Source organism: Triticum urartu, chromosome 6A, assembly GCF_056163025.1.
Source record: "Triticum urartu cultivar PI428250 chromosome 6A, HENAU_Tu73, whole genome shotgun sequence".
NCBI lineage: Eukaryota > Viridiplantae > Streptophyta > Magnoliopsida > Poales > Poaceae > Triticum > Triticum urartu.
Window position 1 is genome coordinate 166,692,183 of NC_141878.1, and position 21,188 is coordinate 166,713,370.

Genomic DNA, 21,188 nt, shown 5'->3' on the forward strand with positions numbered 1-21,188 from the left:
ATCCCGTCTTGAACGGACCGGCGATGTGGCCGGAATGGAACCACCACAGCGGCGACGCCATCAGGCCTGCCGGAGCCGCCTCCGAGACCAAACCACCACTGCGTACCAATGGATGGAGTACACGACTAGACCGAACTACTACTGCGTATAAATGGATGGAGTAGCATGTCGTGTATGAGACCAGAGTGGATGAGCTAGGTGTGGGGTTTGAAAATATGGAGGCCAGGGTGAGAATTTCTTAAGCACATCAAGAAAGTTAAGTGGACTTCAATTATTACCTGAATGTATCCGTGCTATCTATTCTGTACATGTGAAACTTAACATGCATTATGTTTATATAATTGCAGCAAAATATTCAATTATTACCCGAATGTGTCGGTGCTATCTATTCTGTACATGTGAAACTTAACATGCATTATGTTGCAGCAAAATATTTCAAAAGCCCAAGGCAATGCAGGAGCGTTCTTCTAGTTAGGAGTAGAGATGCTCAAACTTTTGTATGGCAATTTTTCATGGTCAATTTTTTTAATGAGTAGTCCAATTAGTCAAGTTTGTTTAAAAAAAGATTCAAAGACAATTTACTTCTTCCTTAATTGCTGTTTTTTCCCTGAACTTTGTTTATAGTGTTCATCTATTTTTTCCCTTGCCATCGTCCCACTTTTCTGACTTCTCCCGCACCATCACAAGCCATGGAGCTTTGTGCCCTAAGACCAACCTACGCCATGGCAATGTAAAAACTTTACCTAGAAACTATTGCACAACTATTCTCTCACTCACAAATATACACGCATGCAGAATGTATAACAAATTCTTGCAAACTCCACAAGAACAAATCCCAAACGAACCAACACCACATACTATCCTCTAGAATCTCAAGAGTGGCAACCAAACAGCCCAAGGTTCTAGCCGACAGTGAAAAAAATATGATAAAAGTTCATTACAAAAGACAAGTACCACAAGAGTTCATTACATTAAGCAGACATATACCCAAGATTGTGCAGCAGCGATAGAACACAATAAAGTCATCAGTAGCAAAGGGCGATATTCTCATCCATTCAACAGCCCTCCCACCTCGACCAGCTGCTCAGGTGTCTCTACCGATCAAATTCCTGCATGTATGACCTTTATGTCTGCTCATCAAGCTTCACTTGTGCCTGTTTAAAATAAAACAACTAATGATTTGACCAAAAAAACCTACAAGATACACTTTCTTTTCGATCAAAGATGAACACAGATGTTGTTCATTGGTTGTAGAGAACAGCAAACAAAAACTCGCAGTAATCATGGTCCCACAAAGCCAAAAGAAACTACAGGACAAATACTCCCTACGTCCCAAAATTCTGACTTGATACATCCGTATTTAGACTAATCTAAGATATGAATTTTGGGACGGAGGGTGTACTTTCAAAGGTATGTTTTCATCATATAGTATTCCTACATGCGTTCTTTTTTATTTGTCCTGGAAATCAATGAGTGCTGCAACTATTATTAGATTGCTTTAGTGAGTTTTTTTTAAATGCATAACTTGGCAATTTTTTTAAATATAGCATCGCAAAGTCTAAATGTAGTTGAAATATGTATATATATAATAAAAAATTAGCTTTCTGGCACAGTTAAGGCGGTTTCAATAGTCTCATCTTTGGGAAGTAAAAAACTTTTTAACACAACAACTATGGTGCTTGTTTTCATTCTTTTCTAATAATGTCTTTCCACGAAAAGACAGCATTACACCAAAGGGTGCTTGAATGCCTATCCTCCATGCTATAATGATTATGCAGACTTTTGACCACCATTCAACACGTGATGTGAGATCCTTCTTATGACACCCCACATTTAGTACCATTAAAGAAATCTGAAAGTTCTCTAAATGCATCTGTACACCAGCTCTGCTATTCTGTTAGAGAAACGGTTCCTTTACAATGAAAGGGAACACAAAATCAGTTGAGCATAATTTACTACTCCCTCTGTAAACAATCATAAGACTTTTTATATATTTGTGTACAGAGGGAGTACCTCCGATCCATATTAGTTGTTGCTGAAATGGATGTATCTTAGACGTATTTCAGTGCTAGATACATCCGTTTGAGTAACAACTAATTTGGAGCAGAGGGAGTATTTGTTTTTTGCTTACTACAGCCTGCAGCCCCAAAAATTGTTATATCAGCTGATATATACACCTCATGCAGCTTGATTTGGAATAGAACAGCGGTTCAAACTATCATCTCATTGCACACCATCGTCGTAATCAAGCTAAACACACCTGAATTAAGTCCACTAACAACTAGAGTTATGATCTAACAAGAACAAAAGGGGAACACAACCTTAAATGTCGATCCACAATTAGCAAGTCATTTGGACCATCCAAAGCAATTGCCAATTGAGTAATATGACAAGGCACTATTGGTTCACAATTCTTTAAGAATTGGGCATCCTTTACAAGTGCCTAGATTTTCAGTCCTGATGAACTCCGCTATCTTAACATTTCACTTAGTTGGAAAAATGATGGCATCAGACTGCTAAGCAAGTAGCACAAACAGGTTTGTCAAGAACCCATAAGTGTAGGGTTTCATTTCACCAACTCAACATATAGGATAAGCAGACCATTCATACAGGTAGTCACACGGAAATGAAGCAGGTCTAGAACAGAATAATTACCTTATCTTCACTAAGATATTTGGAGACTTCACTGGTGCAGTTACGCGTATAAGTGAAGTCTTTTCCGGTAACAAGCTTTGCAACTCCTTGCACCTTCTTCTTCTTCATGTCAATAGCAATCACAACTTCCATCGAACCCATGGGGCAGGCCTTAGATAGCATGTAGACAACATCCTCATCCATGCTCATGGTGGGAAAACCAATGACGAGGCACTGCAATGATGCTTCACTGGGATTGTCGTTGATGCTGCTCGGCTTATGCAGCAGCTCAGAATGCATTGGGTCGACAGTGACATCAGCAATATCAAAGGTGCAGTTAATGTTCCACTTTGTAGATGTAACATTTGAGATTGATAGGATCCATGTGGTGGCTCTCCAGCCTACACAAGGCATTCTGCACTGCCATTCACGAGGCTTTTGACGAAACCAGTTAGCATAGGATGCAGGAGGGTAGCCAGGGTCAACAACCGGTGGGCAAACTTCCATCTCAATGTACTGATGGAATCTTTGAGCAAGCTGACGGTGACGTCCCGAATGATGTACGGGCGGCATTTGTGGTAGAGTGCCCAGTTACCCCTCGCCGGTGGCGGCAACAGTATGTCATGGAGAACGGGATTCTCCTGGAGCACATTGCAGACGAGGATGCGATGCCAGAGGTCAACCCAGCCTACCATGGCTAGGCTGCCACGCCCTAGGACGATCACCTTCGTGGTTTCATGATACAGGCCTCGATCCACAGGGCACATAATGTCCCTCCGTGGTTGTGCCACCGACAGCACCTTGGAGGTCCACCCCTCCTGAGCTTTGGAGGAGCGGTACAGATGGAGATCGAACTCCATCTCGTTGAGCGTGTCATCCTCCTCGAGAGCCATGGTGTCGCACCTGCTTGTGAGAGCAGCGACGGAGCACTCGTCGCCGTCGCCGTCGAAGCTCAGAAGGGCGACCTCCTGGTCGCCGAAGGAGTTGGGGTACGGATGCGGAAGAAGGTCCAGTGATGGGTTCCGTGGGTGCGCCCTGTAGAGGAAGTAGTCGCGGTAACGCAGATTGAAGCAGGCGTAGGGGGTCACAGAAAGGCAGAAGAGGATGAGATTGGCCTCTGCGCTGATGACCTTGGGAGCCATAAGATATTCTGATGGTTTAACACCTGGGCAGTGGACACAGAAGTGGGAGACGTTAGACGGGCGGGCGGTGTAGAAGGATACTTGGATGCGATGGCCGCTGCTGGTGGAGCTCTCGGCGAAGGTTGCGTTGGGGCATTCAGCGATGTAGCCCAGGATGTCGAGGAGAACCCAGTTTGGAGGCTCGTCAACTTCTCCATCGGGGAGTTGAGGAAGACTCGGGCGAGTCGACGACGAGGAGGAGGAGGGGACGGCGGCCATGGCGTCCGGAGGATTCAACTGGGGGTTGGGGGGTTGTGGGGGTGGGGGGCAGCGGCGGCGTCACAGACGGAAAACCTAACATGTTCTACTCAGCTTGCATATATATGGCTCAACGAAGCTACAGTGAAGCGAGCGCATACTGGGCCGGCCCAGGGGCGCAGGAGGCCACTTCCTCGTTTGTTTTATAAAAAATTCTCTATTCTCCATTTTTTATTTTTTATTTCTTTTTTTCACTTTTGTTTATACTTTCAAATACTCCCTCCGTTCATAAATATAAGTATTTCGACAGGTTTCAATATAGACTACATATGGATATACATAGACATAGTTTGTTTTGCTCCATATGTAGTATATATTGGAATCTCTAACTAAAAAAACTTGTATTTAGGAACCAATGGAGTATATTAAAAACATAAGCTTTATATATAGAGAGATTTTTGAAATTGTTAATCATGCATTTGACAAATGTTAAATGCGTATAGAGAAAATGATTCCGATGTATACAAAAAATGTGCAATGGGTATGAAAAAAAGTAGACATAAAATATAAGTTTTTAAAAATGTTAATCACTTATTTGGAAAATGTTAAAGATGTACACAAAAATTGTTCCTGAAGAAAAAATTAAAGTATAATGTGTATGGAAAAAGTAGACATCTAAAAATATATGTTTATAAAACAATGTTAACTATCTATTTAAAAAATGTTAAACATGTAAAAAATATTCCTGATGTATACCAAAAATGTAGAACGAGTATTAAAAAATTGTACATAAAAATATAAATTTCAAAAGATGTTGATCATGCATCAGAACAATGCTAATCACATATTTCAAAATTGATAAATATGTATAAAAAGGTTCCTGATGTATACCTTAAATATATGATGAGTATGAAAAAAGTACCATCAAACACAGATATTTGAAAAAATGTTAATCATCTTTTTCAAAAATGTTAAACTGTACAACATAATGTTACTGATGTACACGAAAATGTAGAATGTGTATTAAATTTTTTGAATATAAAACCATAATTTTTGAAAAATGTTGATCGTGTATAAAGAAAAAGTTAGTCATATATTTCAAAATGTTAAACATATATTAAATGTGTAAAATATATGCTTTTAAAAAGATAATTATCTATTTTAAAATGTTGAACATGTAAAAAAATGTTCCTAGTATGTACCAAAAATGTAGAAAGTGATTAAAAACATAAATTTAAAAAAATGTTGATCGTGTGTCAAAAAATGCTAATCAAAAATTTAAAAAATGTTCCTGATGCATGGTACACACGGCTGTCACTTTACCTAGGGTGGGACTGTTTGTGACTTTTCACTCGACATCATAATCACTGGTGAACTCAGACCCACCATTCTTGGTAATGATCATCACATGCTTCGATGGGCATTGGCTCGCATAATGACCTTCATCCTTGCAACGACGACATATAACATCACACGTTTGCCCTTTTGATGCCATGGATGATGATAAGTTGTGTGCAGGACCCGAAGGTGTGCTCTTGGCGGAGGGTAGTGGTGGTGCCTATTTTCTTGTATATCGGTTGGAGTTAGCGGGCTGAACTAGGCGTTGTTGCAGCAGGACGTGTGGAAGTAGGTGATGTACGTGGTGTCCATGATGAAGGTCGACCTGCAGCAAAATTAGTTCGCGTCTATCAATCCTGCACTTGACGTTCAGCTTTGCAAGCAAGATGCAATAAACGAGTGATATTGTTATAATCCTATACTCTAAGGTGGTTTGAATTTCTCTATTTAACCCACCCATAAAACATGCAAACATAGCTTTATTATCCTCAACAATACCACAACTAATCATGCCAGTTCGTAATTACCGATAATATGTCTCTACATAATTTGTTTCCTTGCCTTAAATGGTGTAATTTTTGAAGTACTTCATGTTCGTAATATGGTGAAACCCAACGAGTACGCATATCAGTTTTTGAAGTAGCCCAAGTAGTTAGGATATTATCATGATATAATGTACAATGTTCAGACCGTCAAAAGAAGCAAAACTAGTGAATTCACAAACAGAAGCAGCAACAACACGTCTTTCCTCGGGATGTTGTAAGCATGTAAAACGTTGTTAAGTTACTAACTCCCAAGTAAGATATGCATCAAGAATGTATCTATCCTCAAATGGAGGAATATTCAATTTCAGCTTAGGGACATGGTCATGATCTCGTACCTGAGGGGGTGGTGCGGCGCTACCGTTGCGATTGTATGCATGTGGACGACCTAGTGCTGGAGCTGGTGGTTGCACGTAGTTCTGATTTTGAGGAACCTCATCCTCGTAATCACCGTCGTAGTTGTTGTACTGTTCAACGGTAGTAGCAGGAGCCACAGAAGCAGTAGCAGTAGCAACGACACCAAAATGTTGGCCTGATACATCTCCAACGTGTCTATAAGTTTTTATTGTTCCATGCTATCATAGTATCAATCTTGGATGTTTTATATGCAATTATATGTTATTTTATATTATTTTTTGGGACTAACCTACTAACCTAGTACCAAGTGCCAGTTGTTGTGTTTTGCTTGTTTTTTGTTTTCCAGAAAATCAGTACCAAACGGAGTCCAAACGCTACGAAACTTTTTGATGATTTTTTTTCTTAACATAAGAGACCCTGGAAGCTTCGGGAAGAGACCAGAGGACGTATGAGGAGACGATAAGGCAACAAGGTGCACCCAAGGGGTTGTGCCCTGTTACCTTGTGGGCCCCTCGAGCCTCCGTCTGACCTGATTCCACTTCTACAAATTCTCAGATATTGGGAAACCAATAGAGAACCACCCGAAACACTTTTTCCACCACCGCGAGCTTCTATTCTTCCGCGATCCCATCAGGAGGCCTATTTCGGTACTCTACCGAAGGGGGAATCGATCATGGAGGGCTTCTACATCATCCTTGCTGCCTTCCGGTGATGCATGAGTAGTTCACCACAGGCCTACGGGTCCATAGCTAGTAGCTAGGTGACTTCTCTCTCTTTGATCTTCAATACAATGTTCTCCTCGATGTTCTTGGAGTTCTATCTGATGTAATATTCTTTTGCGGTGTGTTTGTTGGGATCTGATGAATTGTGGGTTTATGATCTGAATATTATGATATGTAATGGAGTCTTTTCTAAACTTTATTATGCATGATTGTTATAGCTTTGTATTTCTCCCCGATCTATCCATTTGGTTTGGCCAACTAGATGGTTTTATTTTCAGTGCGAGAGGTGCTTTGTAATGGGTTCGTAACATCCCAAAATTCTAAATTTTGGAATGTTATATTAAATAAATAATTATGCTTGTTTATTTGATTGTTGTGTGATTGATTGTGTGAAATTTAGTGAAATTTGACATTTTGAAAGTTGAATGAGAGGGAATAAAAGGACTTTCCCAAAACTTTCATACTTGCATTTTGATCTCTATGAATTCAAAATCATTTCATCACAAAATCCTAGAGTGAAGATAATATGACTTCTTCCATTTAAAGAAATGAAAAGGGGATTTGATTCCATTTGGAAATATTTCAAATTCAAAAACTTTAGGCAACTCAATGAGTTTCATGAGAGAAGATAAAATGACTTCTTCAAATTTTCAAGAAAGATAGTTGGAGGTTTCAGAGAATCAATTTGAAAGTCAATTTGGAGTTCTTTGAAACTCACTTTTAATTTGAAGTTGTTTGAATTTCCAAATTTCAAATTATCTGAAAGTTATTCAAAATGAGAGAATTATTACGACAATTAAAATATTCAGAGGCATTTGAAATATATTTGAATAAGTAAAAAACAGAAATGATTTGAAAGTGGTTAAAATTCAAATTCAAAACCACTTAGGAGTTATTTGATTTTTTATCAAATTATTTTTCTCCAAAAATAAATATATGGAAATTAGGGTAAAATGATTCCCTTCAACATAAAAATGGAGAAAAATAAATTTATATTCATTTTGGTACTTTAAAATAATTTTATTTGAATTTTAAATGCAATAGGTGCACTATTTGCATTATTTGATTTTTTTATTTTATTTGAACGTGGAAAATAGTTCATGGTAGGAATTTTTTTCTTAATATTTTTATATATAATATGCCTATATAACTTTTAATTTTCATTTGCTTTCTTTATTCTTTTCCTCTCTGACTAAAAAAAAGAACCCAACGCCAGGCCATCGCTAGCCACCGGCCCAGATCACCGAAACGGCCCAGGGCCTCTCTCCCTCTCGAAAACCCTTCGCCCCAGCCACCTGCTCCCTTCCTTATCCCTTGCAGTCAGTGACCAATAGACCCCACCTCCCATCATCTCCTACCTCTGGATGAACTCCCGAATGCACACGACACGGAAACCAAATCGAAACGAATCACTCGGTTCGTTTGATCCTTGCCCCTACCGCAAGCCTTGATCATGCCTATAAATAACTAGCCTGATACGTCTCCAATGTATCTATAATTTTTTATTGTTCAATGCTATTAAAGTATCGATCTTGGATGTTTAATATACATTTACTAGCAACTTTATATCATTTTTTCGGACTAACCTATTAACCTAGTGCCCAGTGCCAGTTGCTGTTTTTTGCTTGTTTTTTACTTTGTAGAATATCAATACCAAACGAAGTCCAAATGCCACAAAAAAATTTGGCGATTTTATTGGGTGATAAGAGATCTTGGAAGCTTCTGGAGCCACGAGAAGATGAAGGTGGGGCCCACTAGACACTAGGGCACACCGGGGGCCTCTAGCGCACCCTGATGGGTAGTGGGGCTCGTAGGCACCATCTTGACCTACCTCCGCCTATATAAATACTCTAAAATACCAAAAACCCTAGAGCAGTCAACGAAATATTTTTTCCACCGCCGCAAGTTCCAGAACCACGAGATCCTATTTAGAGGCCTTTTCTGACACTCTGCCGGAGGGGGCAATGATCACGGAGGGGTTCTTCATCATCCTTGTTGCCCCTCTAATGATGCGTGAGTAGTTTACCATAGACATAGGGGTCCGTAGTTAGTAGCTAGATGGCTTCTTCCCTCTTTTTGATCTTCAATACAATGTTCTCTTTGATGTTCTTGGAGATCTATCTGATGTAACTTTTTTTGCCGCGTGTTTGTTGGGATCCGATGAATTGTGATTTTATGATCAGATCTATCCATGAATATTATTTGAGTTTTCTCCGAACTCTTTTATGCATGATTGTTATAGCCTCGTATTTCTTCTTCGATTTATTGGTTTGGTTTGGCCAACTAGATTGATTTTCTTGCCATGGGAAGAGGTTCTTTGTGATGGGTTCGATCTTGCAGTGCTCAATCTCATTAACAGAAAGAGACATGACATGCATGTATCATTGATATTAAGGGTAACAAGATGAGGTTTATTCATACGTGAGTTTATCTTGTCTACATCATGTCATCTTGCCTAATGCATTACTCCATTTTCCATGAACTTAATACACTAGATGCATGCTGGATAGCGGTCGATGTGTGGAGTAATAGTAGTAGATGTAGAATCATTTCAATCTACTAATCTTAGATGTGATGCCTATATACATGATCATTGCCTTGGATATCATCATAATTATTTGCTTTTCTATGAATTGCCACTACTACACTATGTTGCTAACGCGACACTACAATCAAAGACCCTTCGACGAAACTGTGTGAGATGCAATAATCGCAAACGGTGATGTAAAAAACCATAAAAAAGATGTAGAACGTTTGCGATGACGGATGCATCAAACAAGGTTCATATTTTAGTTTTGTGTGCGATGCAGGGCATACGGTGCGATGAGGTAGAAGAACAGAAACGGGCAGACAGATGAAGGTGTGTGCAATATACGGCATGCGGTTCACTCGGATGAACTGTTTGTGATTAGGTGGAGCAAAAGAAACGGTCAGCCAGATCAAGGTGTGCGCGATAGAGGGTAAACAGTTCACTCGGATGAACTATTTGCGTTGATCCAAGATAATAGAAACGGTTCAATATAACAAGATGTGTGTGATACGTGGCAAACAGGTGTGTAATCAGAAATGTGTGCGAAGACCATTAATAACACAGACGATTGCTACTAATAAGATGAGTGTGTTGTGCGTTGGGATTGCATACATAACTACAACATATATATACACACTTATAAGGACATTGTTACATAACCAAATTAAACATCCAATTACATAGGTGGCTACTACACACATGACATTTGCACACACCAAATCAAATTATTACATGCATAATTACATAGGTGGCTACAACACACATGACATTTCCACACACCAAAGTCAACTATATATTACATGCATAATTAACTAGGATAAACGATCATCTTATATCATGTACTTCTTGTGACACTTGTCGCTACTGCTATGCTTGTGGCTCGATCTTGCCTCGTCGATTTCGGTAACGAGGCACTTCCTCATGTCAACGATCCGCCTGTGCATCTCATAATATGTGTACACATATTATGAGATTCTTTTTTTTGTGTGTTGTTTGCTTATTTTGATGAATCTATGGCTAGTATAGGAGGGTATGATCCATAGAGAAGTTGGAATACAGTAGGTTTAACACCAATATAAATAAAGAATGAGTTCATTACAGTACCTTGAAGTGGTCTTTTGTTTTCTTTCTCTAACGGAGCTCACGAGATTTCTATTGAGTTTTGTGTTGTGAAGTTTTCAAGTTTTGAATGAATTCTTTTGATGGATTATGGAACAAGGATTGGCAAGAGAATAAGCTTGGGGATGCCCATGGCACCCCCAAGATAATCCAAGGACACCAAAAAGTCAAAGCTTGGGGATGCCCCGGAAGGCATCCCCTCTTTCGTCCTCTTCCATTGGTAATTTACTTGGAGCTATATTTTTATTCACCAACATGATATGTGTTTTTCTTGGAGCGTCTTGTATTATTTTTGTCTTTGTTTGTTAGTGTGTCACAATCATCCTTGCTGTACACACCTTTTGAGAGAGCCATACTTAAATTGGAATTTGATAGAATACTCTATGTGCTTCACTTATATCTTTTGAGCTATGTAGTCTTGCTCTATGTGCTTCACTTATATCTTTTGAGTGTTATAATTTTGCTCTATGTGCTTCACTTAGATCTTTTAGAGCATGGTGGTGGTTTGTTTTAAAGAAACTATTGATCTCTCATGCTTCACTTAAATTATTTTGAGAGTCTTAATAGCATGGTAATTTGCTTAACATTAATATGCTTGGTATTCAAGATTTGTGAAATTTTCTTTTGAGTGCGTTGAATACTAAGAGAAGATTGAAGCATGATAATTGTTTTGAGATATGGAGGTGATAATATTAGAGTCATGCTAGTTTAGTAGTTGTGAATTTAAAGAATACTTGTGTTAAAGGTTGTGATTCCTGTAGCATGCACGTATGGTGAACCGTTATGTGATGAAGTCGGAGCATAATTTATTTATTGATTGTCTTCCTTATGAGTGGCGGTCGGGGACGAGCGATGGTCCTTTCCTACCAATCTATCCCCCTAGGAGCATGCACGTAATACTTTGCTTTGATAACTTCTAGAATTTTGCAATAAGTATATGAATTCTTTAAGACTAATGTTGAGTCCATGGATTATATGCACTTTTTCCCATCCTTCCACCATTGCTAGCCTCTCTAATACCGTGCACCTTTCGCCAGTATCATACACCCACCATATACCTTCCTCAAAACAGCCACCATACCTACCTATTATGGAATTTCCATAGCCATTCCGAGATATATTGCCATGCAACTTTCCACCGTTCCGTTTATCATGACACGCTCCATTATTGTCATATTGCTAGCATGATCATGTAGTTGACATCGTATTTGTGGCAAAGCCACCGTTCATAATTCTTTCATACATGTCACTCTTGATTCATTGCATATCCCGGTACACCGCCGGAGGCATTCATATAGAGTCATATTTGTTCTAAGTATCGAGTTGTAATTGTTGAGTTGTAAGAAAAATAAAAGTGTGATGATCATCATTTTTAAGAGCATTGTCCCAAGTGAGGAAAGAATGATGGAGACTATGATTCCCCCATAAGTCGGGATGAGACTCCAGACGAAAAAAAATAAAAATAAAAAAAGAGGCCATAAAAAAAGAAAAAAGGCCCAAATAAAAAATGAGAGAAAAAGAGAGAAGGGACAATGTTACTATCCTTTTACCACACTTGTGCTTCAAAGTAGCACCATGATCTTCATGATAGAGAGTCTCTCTTTATGTTACTTTCATATACTAGTGGGAATTTTTCATTATAGAACTTGGCTTGTATATTCCAATGATGGGCTTCCTCAAAAATTGCCCTAGGTCTTCGTGAGCAAGCAAGTTGGATGCACACCCACTTAGTTTCTTTTGATGAGCTTTCATATACTTATAGCTCTAGTGCATCCGTTGCATGGCAATCCCTACTCACTCACATTGATATCTATTGATGGGCATCTCCATAGCCCGTTGATACGCCTAGTTGATGTGAGACTATCTCCCCCTCTTTTTGTCTTCTCCACAACCACCCTTCTATTCCATATATAGTGCTATATCCATGGCTCACGCTCATGTATTGCGTGAAGATTGAATAAGTTTTGAAAAAGTTAGAGTATGAAACAATTGCTTGGCTTGTCATCGGGGTTGTGTCTGATTTAAATACTTTGTGTGGTGAATATAGAGCATAGCCAGACTATATGATTTTGTAGGGATAACTTTCTTTGGCCATGTTATTTTGAGAAGACATAATTGCTTTATTAGTATGCTTGAAGTATTATTATTCTTTATGTCAATATGAACTTTTGTCTTGAATCTTTCTAATCTGAATATTCATACCACAATTAAGAAATTTTGCATAGAAATTATGCCAAGTAGCACTCCGCATCAAAAATTCTCTTTTTATCATTTACCTACTCGAGGACGAGCAGGAATTAAGCTTGGGGATGCCTGATACGTCTCCAACGTATCTATAATTTTTGATTGCTCCATGCTATATTATCTACTGTTTTGGACTATATTGGGCTTTATTTTCTACTTTTATATTATTTTTGGGACTAACCTATTAACCGGAGGCCCAACCCAGAATTGCTGTTTTTTTTGCCTATTTCAGTGTTTCGAAGAAACAGAATATCAAACGGAGTCCAAACAGAAAAATCCTTTCTGGAACGTGATTTTCTTCCCGAATAAGACCCAGGAGACTTGGACCCTACGCCAAGAAAGCTCCGAGGAAGGCAAGAGGTAGGGGGGCGCGCCCTACACCCCCAGGCGCGCCCCCACCCTCCTGGGCCCACCGAAGCTCCACCGACATACTTCTTCCTCCTATATATACCCACGTAGCCCCAAACGATCAGAACAGGAGCCACAAACCTAATTCCACCGCTGCAACTTTCTGTATCCACAAGATCCCATCTTGGGGCCTGTTCCGGAGCTCCGCCGGAGAGGGCCGTCATCACGGAAGGCTTCTACATCATCATAGCCTCTCCGATGAAGTGTGAGTAGTTTACCTCAGACCTTTGGGTCCATTGTTATTAGCTAGATGGCTTCTTCTCTCTTTTTGGATCTCAATACAATGTTCTCCCCCTCTCTTGTGGAGATCTATTCGATGTAATCTTCTTCTTTTTGCAGTGTGTTTGTTGAGACTGATGAATTGTGGGTTTATGATCAAGTTTATCTATGAATTATATTTGAATCTTCTCTGAATTCTTTTATGCATGATTGGTTATCTTTGCAAGTCTCTTTGAATTATCCGTTTGGTTTGGCCAACTAGATTGGTAGTTCTTGCCATGGGAGAAGTGCTTAGCTTTGGGTTCGATCTTGCGGTGTCCTTTCCTAGTGACAGAAGGGGCATCAAGGCACGTATTGTATCGTTGCCATCGAGGATAACAAGATGGGGTTTATTTCATATTGCATGAATTTATCTCTCTACATCATGTCATCTTGCTTAAAGCGTTACTCTGTTTTTAACTTAATACTCTAGATGCATGCTGGATAGCGGTCGATGAGTGGAGTAATAGTAGTAGATGCAGAATCGTTTCGATCTACTTGTCACGGACGTGATGCCTATATACATGATCATGCCTAGATATTCTCATAACTATGCTCAATTCTGTCAATTGCTCAACAGTAATTTGTTCACCCACCGTAGAATACTTATGCTCTTGAGAGAAGCCACTAGTGAAACCTATGGCCCCCGGGTCTATTCTCATCATATCAATCTCCAACACTTTAATCTTGCTTTGTTTTTACTTTGCCTTTACTTTTCACTTTGCATCTTTATACCAAAAATACCAAAAATATTATCTCTATCAGATCTCACTCTCGTAAGTGACCGTGAAGGGATTGACAACCCCTAATCACGTTGGTTGCGAGTAGCTATCGTTTTGTGCAGGTACGAGGGACTCGAGTGTGGCCTCCTACTGGATTGATACCTTGGTTCTCAAAAACTGAGGGAAATACTTACGCTACTCTGCTGCATCATCCTCTCCTCTTCGGGGAAAACCAACACAAGCTCAAGATGTAGCAGCTACCAAGGATAATCGACATGTTGTCGTCCTCAGGCATCTCAAGTATAACAAAGTCAGTCAAAATAGTAACATTGGCAACAACAACGGGCACATCCTCACAGATACCGATAGGTATGGTAGTTGATTTGTAAGCCATTTGCAAAGATATTTCAGTAGGTGTGAGTTTTTTCAAGTCATGTCTTTTATATAAAGAGAAAGGCATAACACTAACACCAGCTCCTAAATCACACAAAGCAGTTTTCACATAATTCTTTTTGATAGAGCAAGGTATAGTTGGTATACCCAGATCTCGAAGTTTTTTAGGTACTCCATCTTTAAAAGTATAATTAGCAAGCATAGTGGAGATTTCAGCTTCCAGTATTTTTCTATTATTAGTGATGATGTCTTTCATATACTTTGCATAAGGAGGCATTTTCAAGATATCAGTCAAGCGAGTACGCAAAAAGACTGGCCTCAACATTTCAGCGAAGCGTTTAAATTCTTCATCATCATTCTTTTTAGTTGACTTGGGTGGAAAAGGCATAGGTTTTTGAACACACGGTTCTCTTTCTTTACCGTGTTCTCTAGCAATGAAGTATCTTTTGTCATATCTTTTATTTTTAGGTTGTGGGTTATCAAGATCAACAGGTGGTTCTATCTCAACATCATTGTATGGTTCTTTTTCATTTGGTTGAGTGTCTTCATGAACCTCATCATTATCTTTTTCATTATCACTAGGTGAGTGTTCATTACCAGATTGAGTTTCAACATATGAGATAGAAGTTTCATTTTCATTATTAGGAGGTTTTTCTATTTTAGGTTCACTAGAAGTGTGCAAAGTCCTATCATTTTTATTTTTATTTTTATAAGGATTAGGTTCACTAGTGTTGTTTCTTTGTGAATCTTGTTCAATCCTTTTTGGGTGTCCCTCGGGATAAAGTGGTTGCTGAGTCATTTTACCTCCTCTAGTTGCGACTCTAACAGCAAAGTCATGCATATTATGATTCATTTCATCAAGTAATTCTCTTTGTGATTTAGCAACTTGTTCTAGTTGAGTTTGAACCATAGAAGCATGTTTTCCAACACCTCTAACATCATTTGAGATTCTAAATAACAAGTCACTCAAGCAAGCAATCATATCAGAATTATATTTCAATTGTTTCATAACATTTGCATTAAAGTGATCTTGTTTTCTAATGTAGTTTTCAAACTCATAAAGGCATTGACTAGGATGCATATTGTGAGGATTATCGTTTTCATTGAACTTCATAAGAGAATTTACCTCTACCACCTTAGGCATTGGCGGTGTATTAAGCCCATGTATTTCTTCAATAGGAGGTAAATTTTTAACATCCTTAGCTTTAATACCTTTTTCCTTCATAGATTTCTTTGCCTCTTGCATATCTTCAGGACTGAGATATAATATACCCCTCTTCTTCGGAGTGGGTTTAGCCGGTGGTTCAGGAAGAGTCCAATCATCATAATTTTGCAATATGTTATTCAATAATTCTTCAGCTTGAGCAATAGTTCGTTCCCTGAAAACACAACCAGCACAACTATCTAGGAAGTCCCTAGAAGCATCGGTTAGTCCATTATAGAAGATATCAAGTATTTAATTTTTCTTAAGAGGATGATCAGGCAAAGCATTATGTAACTGGCAAAGCCTCCCCCAAGCTTGTAGGAGACTCTCTTCTTTAGTTTGCACAAAGTTAAATATTTCCTGCAAGGCAGCTTATTTCTTATGAGCAGGAAAATATTTTTTAGAGAAGTAGTTAATCATATCCTGGGGACTACACAGACAACCATGAGTAAGGGTATTGTACCAAGCTTTATCATCACCCTTTAATGAGAAAGGAAATATTTGAGAATAAAGTAATAGCAAGTTTTCTCATCATGTGTAAAAAGGGTGGCTATATCATTAAACTAAGTAAGATGTGCCACAACAGTTTCATTTTCATAACCATGGAAAGGATCAGATTCAACTAGAGTAATTAACTCTGGATCGACAGAGAATTCATAATCCTTATCAGCAATACAGATAGGTGAAGTAGCAAACTTAGGATCACATTTCATTCTAGCATTTAGAGATTTTTCTTTATACTTGCATAGTAATTTCTCTAGATCATCTCTATCCTTACAAGCAAGAATATCTCTAGTTGCTTCTTCACTCATAACATAACCTTCCGGTATCTTAGGCAATTCATATCTAGGAAGGCTAGTTCTAGCAGGTGTTTCAGGAGTTTCAGTTTCAAGCTCATCATAAGATTCAACAACATCGTGTTGTATTACTCTAGCAATTTGTTCATCAAGAAATTCACCAAGTGGCACATCATCATTATCAAGCAAGGTACTAAAATCATCATAAGCATCATTAATAGTAGAAGTAGCATCATCAATAACTTGCGACATATTAGAATTAATAGCATGTGGTGGTATTGCAAGTTTACTCATAACAGAAGATGAATCTAAAGCAGAACTGGATGGCAGTTCCTTACCTCCCGTCGTCTTTGAGGGATAAATCTTAGTATTTGGATCCTTCAGATTCTTCATAGTGATAATATGATAATGATCCCAAGTGACTCAACAAATATAGCTATGCTCCCCGCCAATGGCACCAGAAAAAGGTCTTGATAACCCACAAGTATAGGGGATCGCAATAGTTTTTGAGGGTAGAGTATTCAACCCAAATTTATAGATTCGACACAAGGGGAGCCAAAGAATATTTGAAGGTATTAGCAGCTGAGTTGTCAATTCAACCACACCTAGAGATTAATTATCTATAGCAAAGTGATCAGTAGCAAAGTAGTTTGATAGTTTTGATAGTGGTAACAGCAGCAACGCTAACAGTAACAGTGATAGCAGTAATTTTGTAGCAAGTGCAACAGTAACAGTAGAAGTAGTAACTTAGCAAGAACAATATAGGAAAAATTCGTAGGCATTGGATCGGTGACTTGTTGGATGATATTTATCATGTGACAGTTATAACCTAGGGCGATACGACACTAGCTTCAGTTCATCAATATAATGTAGGCATGTATTCCGTAAATAGTCATACGTGCTTTATTAAAAGAACTTGCATGACATATTTTGTCCTACCCTCACGTGCCAGTGGGGTCCATACTAGAAACTAAGGGACATTAAGGCCTCCTTTTATTAGAGAACCGGAACAAAGCATTAACACATAGTGAATACATGAACTCCCCAAACTATGGTCATCACCGGGAGTGGGCCCGGTTGTTGTCACTCCGGGGTTGTCGGATCATAACACGTAGTAGGCGACTATAACTTGCAAGATCGGATCTAAAACATGGGTTACTCACTCCCGGTGGGGAGCATCATGGAATTGGCGATGGAGATTGGTTGGTGATGACGAAGAACGAAGACCCCCCTCTCCGGAGCACCAAACGGACTCCAGATCTGCCCTCCCGAGGAAGAACAGGGCTTGGTGGTGGCTCCGTCTCGTGGATCGTGATAATTCTTTTTTCCTGATTTTTTCTGGAAATTTGTGAATTTATAGTATCAGGGGGGTTGTCAGCGGGGCCACCAGGTGGGTACAACCCACCTGGGCGCGCCAGGAGAGGGGGGCGCGCCCTGGTGGGTTGTGCCCAACTAGGGGCCCCTCTCTAGTGGTTGTTGGCTCAAAAAATCTTCATTTATTCCATAAAAAATCCTCGCAAAGTTTCGTTCCATTCCGAGAACTTTTATTTCTGCACAAAACAACACCATGGTAGTTCTACTGAAAACATCGTCAGTCCGGGGTTAGTTTCATTCAAATCACGCAAATTAGAGTTGAGGGAGTCCTGGATTAGGGGGTGTCCGGATAGCCGGACTGTAACCATTGGCCGGACTATTGGACTATGAAGATACAAGATTGAAGACTTCGTCCCGTGTCCGGATGGGACTTTTCTTGGCGTGGAAGGCAAGCTTGGCAATACGGATATGTAGATCTCCTTCCATTGTAACCGACTCTGTGTAACCCTAGCCCTCTTTGGTGTCTATATAAACCGGAGGGTTTTAGTCCGTAGGACAACATACAATCATACCATAGGCTAGCTTCTAGGGTTTAGCCTCTCTGATCTCGTGGTAGATCTACTCTTGTACTACCCATATCATCAATATTAATCAAGCAGGAGTAGGGTTTTACCTCCGTCTAGAGGGCCCGAACCTGGGTATAAACATTGTGTCCCTCGTCTCCTGTTACCATCCGCCTAGACGCATAGTTCGGGACCCCCTACCCGAGATCCGCCGGTTTTGACACCGACATTGGTGCTTTCATTGAGAGTTCCTCTGTGTCGTCATCTTTAGGCCCGATGGCTCCTCCGATCATCAACAGCGATGTGTTTCAGGGTGAGACTTTTCTCCTCGGACAGATCTTCGTGTTCAGCGGCTTTGCACTGCTGGCTAATTCGCTTGGCCATCTGGAGCAGGTCAAAAGCTACGCCCCTGGCCATCAGGTCAGATTTGGAAGTTTGAACTACACGTCTGACATCCGCGGAGACTTGATCTTCGACGGATTCGAGCCACAGCCGAGCACGCCGCACTGTCACGACGGGCATGATTTAGCTCTGCTGCCGAACAGTGCCCTGGAGGCCGCACCCGCATCTGCTCCGACCCTTAGCTCGGAGCCAACTGCGCCGATCGAGGAAGGGTGGCTAGACCCCGCCGCGGGGGCTGTAGTCTCAATGGCGATCGAGCCGAACACCAGCCTTATCCTCTGCGAAGCCCGTGACTCCAAAGTGTCGGACTCTTCTCTGGACTCCGAACCCTCCGTGCCCCTGCCAATCGAATCCGATTGGGCGCCGATCATGGAATTCACCGCCGCGGATATCTTTCAGCACTGGCCCTTCGGCGACATTCTGAATTCACTAAGGTCTCTATCTTCGTCAGGAGAGTCCTGGCCGGATTATGACCAGCAGGATTGGGATGCGGACGACGAAGAAATTCGACTCCCACCCACCACCCACTTCGTAGCCACTGTCGATGATTTAACCGACATGCTAGACTTCAACTCCGAAGACATCGACGGTAATAGACGACGATGTAGGAGACGAACAGGAACCAGCGCCTATAGGGAACTGGAAAGCCACCTCGTCATATGACATATATATGGTGGATACACCTAAAGAAGGCAATGGTGACGGAACAGCGGGGGATGACCCCTCCAAGAAGCAACCTAAGCGTCGGCGTCACCAGCGCCGCTCTAAGTCCCGCAAAAGCAAAAACGGTGATACCGGCACGGGAGATAATAACACCCCGGACAGTGCCGAAGACAACTCCCTCCAGCAAGATTCAGCGCAGGAGGATGGAGAAGCCATCCCCCTTGAGAGAGCGGCAGACAGAGAGGAAGAGGATGATAGCCTCGGCGACGACGAATTTGTCGTGCCTGAGGATCCCATCGAACAAGAGCGCTTTAAGCGCAGGCTTATGGCCACGGTGAGTAGCCTTAAGAAAAAACAGCTACAGCTTAGAACTGATCAAGACTTGCTAGCCGACAGATCGACTGAAGTCCTTGCGGCCGAGGAGTACGAACTCGAACGCCCCTCCAAGAGCTACCCAAAGCGGAGGTTGCTACCCCGATTAGAGGAGGAAGCACCTAAACCTACATCACCAGTGCATGATGCGGCTGACCGGCCACCTTGCGGCCGCGACAGAGAGGCCTCTCGGCCCTCCACTCAAGCCGCACCCCGGCGTCGCTCAAAAAATACCAAGGCACAGGGAAATGCGCTAGACCTGCGAGATATGTTGGAGGACACGGCAAGGCAAACAAGATCGATCTACGGCTCGCGCGGGCGCCCCACTACACGAGACGATAACCGTCACGCCGGATACAGTAAGTCCGGCCGGGCCGAACACAGCAGACAAAGCTCATTTGAGCTACGTCGTGATATAGCCCAGTACAGAGGTGCCACACACCCACTATGCTTCACAGATGAAGTAATGGATCATCAAATCCCAGAGGGTTTCAAACCCGTAAACATTGAATCATACGATGGCACAACAGATCCTACGGTATGGATCGAGGACTATCTCCTTCATATCCACATGGCCCGTGGCGATGATCTACACGCCATCAAATACCTCCCACTCAAGCTTAAAGGACCAGCTCGGCATTGGCTTAACAGCTTGCCAGCAGAATCAATTGGTTGTTGGGAGGACCTGGAAGCCGCATTCCTCCACAATTTCCAGGGCACCTATGTGCGACCACTAGACGCCGATGACCTGAGCCACATAATTCAGTAGCTAGAAGAATCGGCCAGACAATTCTGGACAAGGTTCCTAACCAACAAAAATCAAATCGTCAACTGTCCGGACGCAGAGGCCCTAACAGCCTACAAGCACAACATCCGTGACGAGTGGCTTGCCCGGCACCTTGGACAGGAAAAGCCGAAATCTATGGTAGCCCTCAAGACACTCATGACCCGCTTTTGCGCGGGATAAGACAGCTGGCTGGCTCGTAGCAATAACATGACCAAGAGCCCTGGTAATTCGGATAGCAAGGACAGCAATGGCAGGTCGCGTCGCAACAAGCACAAGCGCCGCATTAACAGCGACAATGCTGAAGATACGACAGTTAATGCCGGATTCAGAGGCTCCAAACCCGGTCAGCGGAAAAAGCCATTCAAAAGAAACACTCCGGGCCCATCCAGCTTGGACCGTATACTCGATCGCTCGTGCTAGATACATGGCACCCCCGAAAA

The 21,188-nt window shown here is 41.2% G+C and overlaps 1 protein-coding gene across 1 annotated transcript; it reads right to left on the minus strand.

Moving 5' to 3' along the window:
* Nucleotides 1–1,124: 1,124 nt before the first annotated feature.
* Nucleotides 1,125–4,013, minus strand: LOC147964600 (uncharacterized). The gene is made up of 2 exons (XM_087526694.1): nucleotides 2,656–4,013; nucleotides 1,125–1,154 (listed from the first exon to the last, which is right to left on the minus strand). Exons 1-2 carry the CDS (start codon nucleotides 3,205–3,207, stop codon nucleotides 1,125–1,127), a joined length of 582 nt encoding a protein of 193 aa, XP_087382820.1. The 5' UTR covers nucleotides 3,208–4,013.
* Nucleotides 4,014–21,188: the final 17,175 nt, after the last annotated feature.

Coding starts and splice junctions, on each gene's coding strand:
- LOC147964600 (XM_087526694.1), bottom strand. CDS start 3,207: ATGCCGCCCGTACATCATTCGGGACGTCACCGTCAGCTTGCTCAAAGA. Junction 1,155..2,655: donor AATATCTTAGTGAAGATAAG/GTAATTATTCTG, acceptor TATTTTAAACAG/GCACAAGTGAAGCTTGATGA.